Here is a 14363-nt window from a genome sequence, read left to right as displayed (position 1 = left end):
AAAATATGCATACAACCACCAGAACATACCTGAGGTGGTTGCTTTTTGGCATTTCAATAAAATCTAATTGCATTCTGTTGAAAGGCCCCCCAGACCTCCCAATGTGACTCATTGTAACCGGTGTTCTTTTCCCTACGTTCAGTTGCTGACATGTGACACATCTCCTACACACTGCTTCTGCTGCAATCCTAAACTTAGGGCAATACCAAGTCTGCCTGAATACCCTCAGCATGGCATCTCTTCCTAGGTGTACTGGACCATGTATCTGTCGTGCCATTGGACTCACTAATTCCTCAGGTAACACTGCTCTTCCATCTGCTGAAACCCAGAAATCCATTTCGCTTTTTACACACCCTGCTGTTTCCCATGCCTTTTTCTCAGAATCTGGTGCATTTTCTTGCATGTTTTTCAAATCCTCCCAAGTATCCACTGTTTCTAGCATCATGTTTAATTCGGTCTTTTCCTGAACCCCACCTACTTCCACCTCCGTGAAAGAATATCCTTGCTCCGCACAATAGCGGGCAACTTCATCTGCATATCTATTACCTTGTGACACAAAATCTGTATTTTTGGTGTGGGCTACACATTTAACTATTGCGATTTCAGCTGGACCTTGTAATGCTTCTAACAGTAATCGCACAAATTCTCCATTTCGAATAGGTGAACCAGAGGAGGTCATGTAACCTCTCTGAGACCACAACTGCCCAAAATCATGAACTACACCGAAACCATATTGGCTATCCGTATAGATGGTGACTCTAATTTTGTTTCCTGCTATACAGGCACGTGTCAATGCAATGATTTCTGCTACCTGAGCGGAGTGTACTCCTTCCAGGCAGGCGGCTTCCACAACTCCTGTAATGGTGCAAACAGCATAAGCTGCTCTCAACCGACCAGTATCGTCTCTTAAACATGAGCCATCAACAAAGAAAATTTCATCAGGGTCGATCAATGGCTCATCCGCGATATCTGGTCTTGGTTTCGTGCATAGTTCAGTCACATCAAGGCAATCGTGATCTTCACATTCTTCGCCTTCTATATCGTTAGGAAGTGGCATCAGAGTAGCAGGATTCAAAACAGAGCACCTCTTAAGGGTCACGTTCTCCGCAGCAAGAATCACTTGCTCGTAGCGCGTGAGCCTACTGTTGGTCATGTGCTGTGTCTTGGTCCTGGTCATCAACAATTCTACAGAATGCGGTACATACACCACTAACTGGTGTCCCATTACTATATTTTCACACTGCTCAATGCTGACACCTGTTGCAGCAACGGATTTGAGACATCCGGGCAACGCTGCGGCTACTGGATCTAAGGTAGCCGAAAAGTAAGCAACTGGTCTACGGGCATTTCCATGAATTTGCACTAAAACTGATAAAGCACAACCCTCCCTCTCACAGCAGAAAAGTGCAAATGGTTTCTCATAGTCTGGCATTCCCAAAGCCGGAGCACGACACAAGTCTTCTCTCAGCTGGAGGAACGCCATCAAACAATCATTGTCCCATGGTACCGGATCACTCACCTCCTTGTGCGTCAGTTTTTGTAAGGGTTTTGCTTTCAGTGAAAAGTTAGCTATCCACTGTCGGCAATAACCAACCATTCCTAGGAACATCCTGACTTCTCTCTGTGTAGTAGGCGCGTACATTTTCATTATCGCCTCTATCCTATCTGGTGACACCTTGCGCTTTCCTTTTTCTATCCGGTGCCCCAAGTACTGTACTTCTGTCAGACAGTACTGCAATTTTCTCGGAGATACCTTGTGTCCATTTTCAGCTAAATGGTTCAGCAAGGCAATGGTATCTGTCTTACAAGCCTCTTCTGTTTCTGACGCAACAAGTAGGTCGTCTATATACTGGACCAGAACCGAGTTATGGGGCAGTACCAGACTTTCAAGGTTTTTCTTCAGTATCTGATTAAAGATTGATGGGCTATCTGTAAACCCTTGTGGAATTCGACACCATGTTAAAACGCGATTCTCCATTTTAAAAGCAAAAAGGTACTGGCTCTCTTCATCCAATGGGATGGAAAAGAAAGCCTGACAAAGATCTATCACTGTGAACCACTCAGCTTGGAATGGTATCTGAAACAATATCACTGATGGATTCGGTACCACTGGACAACACGAAACAACTATGTTGTTAATTTTTCGAAGATCCTGCACTATTCTAAATTTCCCACTAGGTTTCTGCAAACCCATAATCGGGGAGTTGCATGGACTTCCCACGATTTCTTTCAGTATTCCCTGTTGAATCATAGAGTCGATTACGGGTTTTATTCCTGCAATCGTCTCTGGGGTCAGTTTGTATTGGGGCGTTCTTGGATATTCCGCATTTAGTTTAACCATAATCTTCACTGGCTCTACTCCTTTGATCAGTCCTATCTCTTCCCCAGTAAAATCCCATACCTCGGATGACACTGCACCTCGTAAATTCCCATGGGAGCTCCTCCACTGTCAGTGTAGGATACAGTTCTATGCATGTTCTCGAATTTACAACTTTGAAGGTAGCGTCATCATCTGTCGTCTCTACCTCTACTCCCTGAGGTGTGCAGTATATGGTGCAGTTCAGTTTGCACAATAAGTCCCTTCCTAACAGACACACAGGACTAAAATCACATACCACAAATTGATGTTCATCCGAGTAGTTTCCTATTTTCACTGACACTGGTTCCGTCAAAGGGCTATTCATTCTCTTATTTGCAACTCCTACCACCTGGATCGTTTCCCCCGACATTGGTAGACCTGGAACCACTGCCGATCTCAAAGTTGATCGAGTAGCTCCAGTATCCACCAAAAATGTTGTAGGACACCCTGCCACTTCTGCCTCAACGAACGGTCCTCTTTGATCCACTTCTAGAACTGCCCCGAGGGTGCAGTCCTCCTCTCTACTTACACGTCGTCCCGTCAATGGATCAACGTAGTAACACTCTTCTTTACCTGTGAACAAAGGCATTTGTCTATAGAACTTTCCTCCTGTGGCAATCTTTGGTGGCTGAGGGAACTGAGCTCGTGGAGCCGAAGTCCCCCCTTTGGCCACATTACTTCTTGACACCGTCACCCTTTGAACTGGAACTTCCTGAACTTCCTCCTCTACTTCTATTTCTCCATTTTCAGGGTTATAGGGACACTCGCGTCTCCAATGTCCCACCTGGTGACACTGATGACACTTCGTCGTTTTCTTCAACGTAGCAAGGTCTATTCTAGGTCTCGGGTTTTCCTCGCTGTCTCTATTCTGACCGTTTGGTTTTCGTCCCATTGTCCCTGTTCCCTGTTGGTGCTGCCCACCCTTTCCAGCTGACTGCATCTGCACTACCATCAATTTTTCCTTTAATTTCTTTGCTTTGGACTCTATCTCATCACTACAGTATCTTGCGTATCTCAAAATCTCATCCAAGGGTTTGTTTTGCCAACAAATTAGATGCTGCTGAATCATCAGACAAATATCAGGTCTCAACCCCAAAACAAACTTTGATACAAACTGTCCTATATCCTTGGGGTCCATTACATCTAGTCCACTGTATTGTTTGAATGCTTTCAGCAATCGCTCATAATACTCATGGACTGTCTCCTTTGGTTCCTGTCTTGTTCGGTCTATTTTTACCCAATCTATGTCTTGTGGTGGCACTTTTTCCTTCAGCCATGTTATTACCCTATCGTATTTTAACATTACTATTTCTGACGGTCCATTAGTACGAGGATTCCTTTCTGGTTCTGCATTTGGCCACTCGACACTAACCTTGCATGTCATCCACAAGTCTCCTGGGACCACAATGTCAAACAAGGTGTTCAAATCAATCCACAATACTTTTGAGATCTTCACAAACCTCTCTACCTGCTTGTACCACTCGACCGGGTTCTCCCTTAATTTCGGAAATGAGTTGGTAAATGCAGCCAAATCTCCCCTACTTCAGGGCACGTGTACATAATTCCCATTCGATATTTCCCGCAATGGGAATGCCTCCATCTGCATTAGCCTTCCCTCCGGGGACATCCCATTCGCACACCGCCTAACAGTTCCCTTCTTGGACCACCTCTCTTCCCATTTGTCCAGATCTCTCCATGCTCTTATTCCTGTGATCAGTTCCCTTATGTGTGTTTTTAATCCAATTGTCCTCCTTTCATCTAAGTCCTGATCTGAATACTGCAACCTGTGGTTACCCTGTAATGACTTGGTTCTGGACAAATCTACCATATACTTGTCTGCCAGTTCAGACAGTTTCTCATGAGTTGCTCTGGCTTTTCGTGTGATGTCCTTTGCTATAAACAATAGCTCATCTTGTTCGTACATGTCAATCCTTTCTATCGGCACTGTACCATCTATGAGCTCGTCCAGATCAGATTTTAAACTGGACACGTCAAGTCTTTTGGCTTTTATCACAGCTTTTAGTACGCCATCTCTAGAGAGTCCATTTACATCTCTCCCATCACAGCTCTGAGTCCTACGTCTAGGCTCAGGCGAGTTGTGGGGAGTCCTCCCATGTTCCCATCTCTCCAGGTCCCATGCAGTTCCATCCTCTCTGGGTGTATGGTGAAACACTTTCCCATTTCTCATAGTCCCACCCTGCATGGTTTCCCTAGATGCATGGTAAGACATTCCGTTATTCCCCATTTCTTCATCATTTGCCGGTGGTCTCTGATCTCTCGACCCATGGCAAGATCCTTCACTGTTCCCTATGCTCCCACGACTCCAATGCTGTACGTTATCATTAGGTGCATGGTGAGTACACCTAAACCTATCTCTGTATTCTTGTGTCCTTCGGTCTCCCTCTCTTGTAATGAGACGGGATGTCTCTCCACATCCTGTACTTCTCTCACTTCTCTCCTGCCCATTTCCACCGTCAATATGACGTATAACTCCTCTACTCTCCTGACTATTACCATCCCACTCCTGACTGCTTGCGCTAGCCCCGCAGTGAGACAATGTTCCATTGCCTCGACTTCCCCATTCCACTTATGCTCTTGGCCTGTTGCTCTGTGCTTCTGTCGACGCTTCCCATTCTCTCAAGTCAGCCCTCAGCTCTTTGTAGGATTTCGGCCGTGGTCCCCTCAGATCCATCGGTCCTCTCTGACCCCCCTGTTCTACTACGGGACCCACTGCTGAATCCAATGGGGTGCTCCAAGTTACTGGTCCTGGCAATTGCCTCCAAGCATTGGTCGTGTTATTCCTTCCTTCCATCTCAACTCTTTCTCTGTCTAGCTGTACCTGTTTTTCTTCCCTCGCTTTCTCTGGGTTATAAATCGACCGTATAGGACCTATGGTAACAGGTACTTGAAGAGCATCTGGCAATCCATGAGACTCAACCCTTTCTGTTTCTGGCACCTTCTGCACCACAAACCTTCCGACCACACTCTGTACAGGACCATGTTGAGGTGTCTCCTCACCTTTGGTAGGTACCCAATCCACTATAGGGAGTGACCTATACCCTTCTATGCCAACCCTGTCTTCTTTTGGGAGCCCCGTACCTTCTGTCTCCATATTGTCCGGAGGTGGTCTATCTATCAACAACCTATTTATGAGGCCGTCCTCCGACTCGCTCTCATCACCCTCTTCCATGGGTTTCTTTTCACCTGTAATCTCTCTCAAGGGGTACAACTTGTCTACTTCAATCGTCCGTACCCTCCATTTCTTGGCTTCCTCATCCCATTTAGCATCTTGCACTGCCCTTACTGATCGCCTTACCCTCTCTTGGCGTCTGTTCTGATTCCTGTCGTGCGCCGCCCTAATCCACGCATTAAGGGCCTCAAACTGTGTTGGTCTAGGCAAAGGTCTCAGTGAGGACATGACTGCTTTCAGCTGATGTAACACTTCTAATCTAAAAGTTCCATATTTCGGGAAGGTCAATTCCTCATTCCCTTCTGTAATCTTACTCCAAGTATCGAGCCACAGTATAGTATGCAACCCAACATTTGCTGCCATATAGTAAGCTGGTGTACCCTCTGGCGGTGCCTCTTCCCCTCAATAGGATTTTCTTCTCTTTCTCTTAAAAATCCCTCTCAGGCATTTAAAACACTTCATGTTCAAAATCTACAAATTTCTATGTTCTCCGCGTTCGTTTACTTCCTGATGACAATCCACCAATCTCAGCGCGGTTTTCGCTAACTGGCCTATCACAGCGCGGCTCTTCGCTGACGTCACACCAACTGCCCTATCACTGCGCGGCTCTAGCCGTCGTCACGCCAACCGCCCTATCACAGCGCGGCTCTCGCTGACGTTTCTCGTCCCAGCGCAGCTTCAAACTGACCGACCTATCTCAGCGCGGCTCTCGCTGACGTCACTCGTCCCCTTTTGCAGCAGTTCCCCTCCTTTCTCCGCTCGTCTCCCGGTCATGCATGCGTCCCATTCATACTCTGAAAAAAATGATTACTTCCGACCAAGCGATCACTTTTCTCTGACTGTACGTCCACAGTCTAACTGTAATTGTCACCTTAACCGACGAAATGTCTTTTCTTGTACGTCCAGACAATCGCCTTCTCTGATAGGTTACTTGCACACGGTAACTTTTGACCTGCGTCCGCTACCCACACACGCACTCTTGCATTCCCCCTATCTCGGTCCTGCGGCGGTCAATGGTACCTCATGACCTCCTTACTCTGGTCGACAATTACTCTGGATGTTCGATACACCCGAACCACTTAAGCTCTACCCCGAACTTAAGATTTTACCAGGTTGCGCGCGCTCACAACCTTCTCACAATCACACTACAGGCATTCAACTCCGCTTGACATTACAATACAAATACAACACAAACACCGCAATCTGTCCACGCATGACCCTTGTTATACTCACTCTCGTCCGATTCTGCTGCTTTTCTCTCGCGTCGTCAGCACCTTCTTCGGCAGGCCACCTCTTGATCTAGGGACCCTGGGGTAAACTTAACCTAGTCTAGATCACCTTCCTCAAGAAGGTAACCATCCTCACTCTGCTACCAACTGTTAACGCGGAATTTCCAGTCTATAGTTATAGATCTAGATTCCAACTCAGGTCGACTGAACCGTTGGTACCTGTCATTGAGTAAAAGGCAATCCACTACTAGGTTAATCAGTTAAAGACTTACTCCACTCTAAAGAACCACTGAAACTTAAAAGTTTAAAAAGTTTATTACAAAGCCAAACTTAACTGGAGATACAAACATCTCAAAATAAGATTCAAGAGATATACTGGTATCAATACAAACATAAATTTTCTGAATGCTTTCAGTCGGCAAAAGAATATCACCAAAACCAATTCTAGAATTAGCAAAGTTACGAGGATGAACACAAGCTGTAGCTTATGAGTCATTTACAGAAAAGAAGAAAATCAGATTAGACTGTCCCTACTCTAGACTAAGTGACATCCCTACTTAGCAAGATCTTAACCTAAAAAGGTGTCAGCAGTGGTGACTTCCAAAGAAGATCACACACTTCCCTTAGTCTTTATTTCAAAGTCGAAGTCTCGCAGTTCCCTATCTGCCTACCCATCCGCTCTCTTAGGTTCCTCAGATCATCTGCCTTTCCTCCGCCCAGGGGTGCTGTCCCTAATACAAAATCACATTTACATTAGAAACGCCCCTCGAGACGCCCCTCACGTGGTGTCTGTTCTGGCGGCAACTTCCATGCTGGTACTCCTTCTAGGGCCATCGTTAGCGTTGACCTTGCTTCCCAGGCTTCTCTCCGGCAGGACGGTACCCCCTAGAAATTCCTGAAGACTCCTAAAGGCCTGTGCCTGGCTCTCTTGAACAAAAGTCTATTCATCACTTTCCTGATTAGACCCCCTCGCACCTGCAAAAGACACTTTCTCTGTAGGCCCCAAATTCCGGCCTCCACCATATCTTTAAGTCGTAAACCATGTAACAGGATTCATAGTTAGTGTCTAGCACGACTTTTCACTAACGAGCACATACAGATCAAAAGGAATGACTTTGTCCTTTTAGGCTTATTAGGATTACATGAAACAAGCCTATGCACTCTGTAAAACATTTAATTTCTTTGTTAAACAGTATTCTAAATTACTACACACACGAATTATATGGAAACACTTCTATAAAATATATTTCAGTTCCATGATCAATAATACTTGAACCATAATAACATTAAAATCCAGATTATGTGGAAATGCATCAGCTTCTTGTACTCTTTGTGAACTGCCATGTGGCCTACACATTTCTACGTTTAGCAGAATTACATTTTCCCTTTCCACAGCCACATAACGTAGGATTCCAACCTCATCTTATTATTTCTACACAATTCTACATTAGTTCTCACACAGATATATGCATTCTACATTTAGTTAAACACTCTTATGTATTTTCACTCTATTAAATCGACACTCTTATAACATGTTTACTAGACTAATATGACGTGCTTGTAAATATGGTGCACTTCTACAGTTTTTCTTAACTTGCGCTCTCTCAGTTCCATAAACAGAAGGAGGGGCAGTTGTACGAACTGGTCACAGGTCTCATTTTACCATAAATTTGCTTCCGTCCAATGGCAGGATTGAGCTGCTTAACAAATTATTGCATATGGAAAAGAGGATGTGCATGGGTTGTGAAATGTAAACAATTGTTCTGTGCATAATAGTCACAATCTGCCACTTCATATTTTGAACGCAGCACAGGAGAACATGCCCAGTTTACCAGAGCTCATTCAGAAAAAGCGAGATGGAGGGAAACTGCAGAAAGATGAGATCCGCTACTTCGTCAAAGCACTGAGGAACGGAGAGGTGCAGGATTGTCAGATTGGTGAGTTGGATATCTGATGCAGGTCTAATAAGGGTCCATTTCCATATTCCATAATGTATGTATACATATATATTACACAGTGACCATCACCGCTGTGTAGTTACAGTTAGTTCAGAGTTTCCACGGGTAGAGCGTTGTTTGCTTTGATATTAATTTTGGAGCCGTTTGTTGAATCTGAATAAAACTTTTTTTTTTAAAGTTAATTCACCTGGTTTGTTCATCAGAACTTTTGCCTGATACATCAAGCGGGGGCCAAGAAAAAAAAGTGGGGGGGGTCCTAAAAGTGCTGTTTCCCCCCTTAACACACAGAGAAAGCTTTGCTCTCTTATTAAGAAAAAAATATGCTTTACTGAGAAAGGTTTTTTTCTTATTTTGGTGTAAATCCATTCTGCTATTTTTGATTAATTAACATTAATAAAGACTCAGGTTGGACATGAATGTGTTAAACAGGTAGGTATATTTGGACCTATGGTGTACAAATATGCTCTGAATTTAAATGGGATTACTCAGTTCTGACTGGCTGGCCACAACATGAACAGAACCTGGGGACATAGGGCCAGATGTAGGATGGCAAATACGGTCGGTAACGGCCGATTTTGGCCGTTACCGACCGGTATTTGGTGTTTGACATGTAGGGGGCCTTATATTTACAGAATCTGTATATTTACCGATTCGGTAAATTTACCGATTCTGTAAAATACCGAATCTGTAAATTTACCAAATTGATAAATACAGATGTAGGTGGCACTTGAAACAGTGCCACAGGCCCTTACTGATTCGTTATTTACCACCAAATACTATTTGGTGGTAAATAACGAATACCTGTGTACATGCACATCTGCCAGAAATAGGGGTGCAACAGGGTGTCAAAGTAACACCCTATCCCCCTTGGCAATTCGGTAATTTTACATATTCGGTAATTACCGAATCGGTATTTATCATTGATTCCTATGGGCTTTGAAGCCCATAGGAATCAATGACAAATACCGATTCGGTAATTACCGAATCGGTAAATACCGAATCCTACAGATTCGGTATTTTTTACCGAATAATTACCTACATTAGATTTACCGAATCATAAATACCGAATCGGTAAAATTCGGTATTTATGAATCGGTAAATCTAATTTACCTACATCTAGCCCATAGTTCCTGCGTCCAGATTTTATTTTATTTTTTTCAAATGAGTGCACCCTGGCATGCAGGGGTGGTCCCTATGGACAACATGCTGTGGCATTCATTACAATACTCAGGGACATGGTCCCCATTAACCGCATCGTTGCGGCGCATTTTCCCCTGCTGCGCTGAGTTTTTTAAAAACCCATTATTCATGACGAGCTGGGCTCGTCATGAGCGTGCGAGGAGGCTACCTCATGACGAGCCCAGCTCGTCATGAGCGTCGAAGGGGTTAAAATGCATTGTACTGAATGGCAGATTTTGTGGCTCATAAAAAGGAGTGTATACAACAGATTTTCGTCACTATATAAATCATTTTTAGGTGGTATTATTCTAATTTTAGGAATTATGGTAAGTTCTGGGCTGATTTTACCTTGTGAAAAATGCTGACCCTTTGTTGGGATTTTATGAGCTATGCTTGAGAGAAAACATAGAGGTTTTGTAATGTGCTCCAGAGCTAAAATGAAAGCACATTTTCTATAACTTCACACTATCTTCCTTGGCTATGTGGAAATAAAGACTGATATTTTGAGTAAAAAAGTAGTTCCAGCAGCAGCAACATTCTGCCCTTAAATTCCCCAGTCTTCTACTGCAGCTTCACCATAGTATTCTAATGAACAACTAGAGCACTAGCTTTCTGTATTTATGGCAAAAGTGTGGCACACCTGAACACAATCTTATTGGTATCAAAGCTATTACATTTGCCTTAGAAATGTACAAAGTGAAGGAGTTCTTTTAGTCACAGAAATTATGGTTAGTGCTCTTGAAAACTAAAATGACACATTTATTTTCTGAATTCTCAAATATCTTTCTCATCCACAGTCAGTGCAATATTTTGGTATGCAGAATTAAATATGTATTTTCAAATGTCCATGTACTGAAAATAAAAGGCATTGATTTTTGGGCTTTCCACAAACAAGCTCAAAACAAACAAAAAATAGTTCAAAAACAGATCTGTTGCAGGGATTCTGCTCATGCACAGAACTGTGCACAGAGACCCAGGACATCAGTGTATTGTGGTGGACCAAAAAACTCACCTCCGTACCTAGAACCTCTAACCGACTAGCATCAGTGTCACATAAGCTCTTTGTCCTATAGCAAATGTACCAATGATTAGACAACCCAGAACATGCGACTTAGGATACTCTCAGGAATGGTGGGAATCAAGAACACTCTTTCGTTATATTCTCATACCAGTCCACAACATGGGTAAAAAGAAACATAAAGTTTAAAATGTTTATTTTAACGACGTGCTCTAAGATGCAGTATTTTTACAAACATAAGCAGGCATATGATTAAAAAAATATACGAGCAGCATTGTTACAATTCCATAAAACGCAAGGGAGAAATCATATTATAATGATAGTGGAAACCAGGTCCTATAGTGCGTTGTATGCCACCCTCCCTAGCTAGGAGCTATGGGGCATATTATCAAGGGGGTTTATCTCCGCTTTTTTGGCTTTAAAAGCCAAGAAAGCGGAGATAAAATTATCTCCCTATTACCTAGCTGTCGCTAACACCAGTTAGCGACAGCTAGTAGGAGATAGCGACCATCTTGGGCCCCACTTTACATGTCAGTGATATTTATCACTAATGACATGCAAAGTGGGCGTGCCAAGATGTTAGCGACTGGAAACAGTCGCTAACATCGCTATCTCCTATTACCAACTTATGGAGATATTCGCGCTAAGCGCGAATATATCCAAAAGCTAACATATGCCCTGAGCAGTTCTTAGCCATGTTATCCAATGGGAGGTGGATAACATGGCTAAGAGCATTAGCTCGGTAATGCATGAATATCGCGGACTTTTCAGCGATATTCATGCATTGCGGCCGATTTTTATCGCATCTGCGATAAACCTTGGTAATACCAAGGTTTATTTGCGATAAAAATCGCCGCAGCTCAGCGGTAAATTTTTGTCTCTAACCAAGCAATAGCGATAATTATCGCTATTGCTTGGTAATATCCCCCTATGTTTTATAAAATATAGAAGGTCTTTTAGGCTTGACTTGGGGACCCCATACCTCCAAGATCAGCAGAAGTGAATCACATCAGGATCAGCAATAGCTCTCTGTCTCTCTGGAAACTGATTTTCTCCAAGTGTTTAAAATCATGTATGCAGTGCAATATTAAAGGCACCAGGATTTCAGCTAGCAGCAGCTGCGTGCATGTTGTGTCTAGAGCATAAGCCGATCAGCCCGAACAACACCTAACATTGTTATGATAGCCTTGGAGGCTTCAGCACTCACTGTGCAGACTAAGGTCGCGATGTAAGTCTAGGGCCATTGAAAACAAGCCATTCTCATGTGAAGCAATTCAGGCAGCCTAACTTACAACAACAGTTACATATAGTGTTGTGTGCAAAAGCAGCAAAAAGACAAAATGGCGTTTAAACTTCTAATAAGCCTATACTAACATAGCAATGTGCGCATGTAAGACCCTGCCTTCACAACAGATCCTACGATGGTAACTAGTGAAGTGAGATTGTACGTAGTTCCTGCTTTCAGAGAGGGATAATCACTACAAGAGGCATGACAAATGCATGCCACAAACAAATAGGTAGAAAGAATTCAAGAGTGACAATGCAATGAGCAACTAGTAAGCCTCTGGGCGGGATTTAAGTTCACAAACTGAATACAGCATGTCTCGAAGAGACTACCTAGGCTCGACCTAAAAAGGCAGAACTGTTTAAAAAGGTGGGCCTTCGCTATGCTCCAAGCCTACAAGAATGTGTTCACTCAATGCCGATGGCTGCCTCATGTAAAATGCTGCTACTGGTACTGGGCACGAAGGGAAGAGAGTAAGGGACAGATGGAAAATTGATAATCACTTCATGGCTTCAAAATGAAGCCATGCAGTGATTGGCCATATCCTCAACCTCCCACTCACGCGCTGCCTCTAGTGTGCTGGGAATAGAGGAATCATACGTGTGTATCCTTCTCCTGAGCAATCCAGATGATGCTCTCTTGGTGTTTATGTTAGTAAACAGCATGAGAGCAGCGCCAGGATTGGCTCGGTCAGGCAAACCCAGCGCTCCTTAGGAGACCAGGAGGCTCTGGCTCTGACCCCCGGGCTCACTAACATTGCTCAGGTAGGGAGAGGACTCCATTGTGCATGGCAGGTTGGACACCGAACAGCACCCCATCAACCTGAAATGCTTACTGAAATTCAAGACCGCTTCACTGCACAATCTGCAGATTGCAGTTTATAAAACCATCCCTCGTCCTCATAGAAGGCCTCTCGACTGTGCCTGAAAAATTAGTGCAGATGCGGAACATGCAAAAAAAAATGTAAAACCTGAATATAATAATTCTTTCGGGAACAGCAGATATGGGGGTCAATGCCCCTTCATCCCTATAGATCTGCTGCCCCTGCACTATTTCTCGTTTTGGTCTGTTTCTTCCTTTTGCATGGCAACTCTTCCATTTTCTCAATTTCTCTGTCCCGTCAATTGCTCTCTCGCTTTAGGCTACATTACTTCTTCTCTTTCCTGTGTTTCTGACTTAAATTTGAACATGCTTGCGCTTTACTTGGAACCACTTATACTTCGTTTATTCTCCTGCTTTGTCTTTGTTGTTCTTTGTTTCATACGCTTTCCATAGAATGTGTCTGTTTCTTGCTTATTATCGTATTTCTTTTTGATTGGATTTCTCAATTTTCTCTTGATTGTGTTTCTCTCTGTGTATGTTCTTGTGGCTAGCAGAGGGGTTAGTGATGGTGGCCACGTGGTTGCTGGATACACGTGTGCAGTGAACCACTCGCTTTAGCAGCTTCTTTTGGGCCATTGCCGTCCTGTCACAATGACTGATTTAATTGCTATATATGGTCTCCTTGACTTTGATCAGAAACTCTGATGGAAACACCCTTGGACAGAACAGAAGCTCATAAACTGAAACAAAATAGTATGAGAGGGATGTGGGCCTCTCAATTCCAAAGAAGCTATACACTGTGGACAGTTGAGAAAGTGTGGAAATAATAAAAAAAAGGGAAGACAAGTAGTGAGAGGAGAAAATGAAGAGATTGTGGCTGTGGAAGAGAAGGAAGAATAAAACGAGAAAAGATAGATAGAAGTAAGAACTATAAGACCTAAACAATGGTGGAGAAAGAAGCAACAAAAGAATGAAAAATGTAAGAAATACGAGAGAGAGAGAGAGAGAGAGAGGAAAGCAATTGAAAAGAAATAAATACAAATAGGGAACTTTCCGGTTAATTGTTTTGCTCACACTCTCAATATGATTCGGAGCATAGATCTAAGTCAAGGGGTATTATATTTACCCCACAGGGTCTTGGTCATGATTTTTTTTATTCTTTCAGTGTAAAATAAAGCAAAAGTCATCCAATCCTTGTGCACTTGCATGTGTTTGCTTGAATGGTGTCCTATTGACTGTAGTGTTTGTTATATCAGTGACTAGTTTACTATAACTCTCTATATTGTAAGGTGACATTAGCCTATAGTCCACTGTGCATTTGAG

The 14363-nt window shown here is 43.4% G+C and overlaps 1 protein-coding gene across 4 annotated transcripts in view; it reads left to right on the top strand.

Moving 5' to 3' along the window:
• TYMP (thymidine phosphorylase) overlaps positions 1-14363 on the top strand; it is a 253694-nt gene that overhangs the window by 71333 nt on the left and 167998 nt on the right. For all 4 annotated transcript variants that reach the window (XM_078677900.1, XM_078677904.1, XM_078677906.1 and 1 more), the window contains exon 2: positions 8587-8715. In XM_078677900.1, coding sequence (XP_078534026.1) covers positions 8598-8715 — 118 coding nt within the window. In that variant the 5' untranslated portion in view covers positions 8587-8597. The remainder of the gene's footprint in view (positions 1-8586; positions 8716-14363) is intronic.

Source organism: Lissotriton helveticus, chromosome 1_1, assembly GCF_964261635.1.
Source record: "Lissotriton helveticus chromosome 1_1, aLisHel1.1, whole genome shotgun sequence".
Classification (NCBI taxonomy): Eukaryota; Metazoa; Chordata; class Amphibia; order Caudata; family Salamandridae; genus Lissotriton; species Lissotriton helveticus.
This window is presented reverse-complemented; position numbering and strand designations above follow the sequence as displayed.